At 38.5% G+C, this 1763-nt stretch overlaps 1 protein-coding gene across 1 annotated transcript in view; it reads right to left on the bottom strand.

The window, feature by feature from the left end:
• Positions 1-1414: 1414 nt before the first annotated feature.
• Positions 1415-1763, bottom strand: part of EDEM3 (ER degradation enhancer, mannosidase alpha-like 3) — a gene marked incomplete at both ends in the record, with an annotated part of 32856 nt that continues 32507 nt past the window's right edge. Inside the window, one exon of the mRNA XM_008594582.1 lies at positions 1415-1580. Within this exon, the coding sequence (XP_008592804.1) occupies positions 1415-1580 (166 nt within the window). The remainder of the gene's footprint in view (positions 1581-1763) is intronic.

Below are 1763 nucleotides of genomic sequence, written 5' to 3'. Positions count from 1 at the left end.
GTAGTTGATTTTTGTGTCCCTTTGCTGATTCCGTATTATCTTTTAATTCCATTTTTCCACAAACTTTTTGAAGTCCCCTTATGTATAGTAGTCCCCACTTAGCCATGGGGGATATGTTCCAAGACCCCCCAATGGATGCCAGAAACCACAGATCGTACTTAACTCTACACAAACTATGTTTTTTCAATCTGATAACCAAGATAGCTACTAAGTGACTAATGGGTGGGTAGCACATGCAGTGCAGATACACTGGACAAAGGGACAATTCACGTGGTAGGCGAGATAGGGAGGGACGAAGTGAGATGTCATCACCCTATTCAGAACGATACGCCATTTAAAACTTATGAGTTGTTTATGTCTGAAATTTCCTATTTAATATTTCTGGACTGCATCTGACTGCAGGTAACTGAACCCATGGAAAGCAAAACAATGGACAAGGGAGGACTACGGTATGAGTAAAATGATTCTAAGTGGGTAATTTGTCATTTCAGTGGGAAAAGATCCAAAAGGATAAAAATCTGCCAACAACTAGTACTTATACCTATGGCTTCTACTATGCCAAGAAATTATATATATATATTATCTTTAAACCTTACAGCCACCTAAAAGATATTTATTATCATTTTCTCTACAGCTCAAAAAACGTTGTACTGAATAAAGAAAAAAACTGAAGCTGGGCCAATGTTACACTGTGATTTTTGTGACAGAGCCAGGAACTGCGTCCTCATGTGTGAAACTCCAAAGCCTGCAACTTGGTGAAGGAATGGAAATTTTCAGTTGCTCCCCAGTGGAGGTGACAGAGTATAATTCTTGCCCTTAGGGGCTTTTGGATCTTATGGGCACATTTTCTTATCCGTGGTATTGAGTGTTTTTACTACTCATTCCTACCCCACTCTCAAACCTGATCCCAAGTACTTTCACTGCCATTAATATACAAACCCCGCCCTCTGCAAAATAAGATACCCCCCCTCCGCAAAATAAGATATACAGAAGTTATTAAGAGTCATTGGGTTATCTATTCTTTATGCTTTCCAGGTGAAGTAAAAATCCTAAAAAATTATCTCCTCCTAGTCTACACAATGACTTGAGAGNGTGAAGGAATGGAAATTTTCAGTTGCTCCCCAGTGGAGGTGACAGAGTATAATTCTTGCCCTTAGGGGCTTTTGGATCTTATGGGCACATTTTCTTATCCGTGGTATTGAGTGTTTTTACTACTCATTCCTACCCCACTCTCAAACCTGATCCCAAGTACTTTCACTGCCATTAATATACAAACCCCGCCCTCTGCAAAATAAGATATACAGAAGTGATTAAGAGTCATTGGGTTATCTATTCTTTATGCTGTCCAGGTGAAGTAAAAATCCTAAAAAATTATCTCCTCCTAGTCTACACAATGACTTGAGAGATTACTTACCAATAACAATGCCACCAATGGCTCCAGCATTTTGGATATTGCGTGCCTTTTCTGCAAACATGCACTGTCCTCTTTGTATCAAGGCGATTTTTCCCATCACTGCCTCAGGGTTGGTAAGCTCTGAACAACCATTGTATGGTTTACTGCTTGCAACAAATCCTCTTGTCTGTCAGAAATAAAAGCAACTTAAATATTCTCTTATCTTCTCAAATTGCAATTGAGTTATTAAGCCTAAATATCTAGAGCTTTAAGGGAACCCAAACTCATTCTTTTCTAATGGTAACATAGCCAATATATATTTAGCATAAGTTTTAGTTTTAAACATTTTGCGTATCACATATTCAACCAA

The sequence above is a fragment of the Galeopterus variegatus genome, unplaced genomic scaffold, assembly GCF_000696425.1.
Source record: "Galeopterus variegatus unplaced genomic scaffold, G_variegatus-3.0.2 Scaffold11091, whole genome shotgun sequence".
Taxonomy (NCBI): Eukaryota; Metazoa; Chordata; class Mammalia; order Dermoptera; family Cynocephalidae; genus Galeopterus; species Galeopterus variegatus.
Note: the sequence above shows the minus strand (reverse complement) of the source record. Positions and strands in the feature narration are given on the sequence as shown.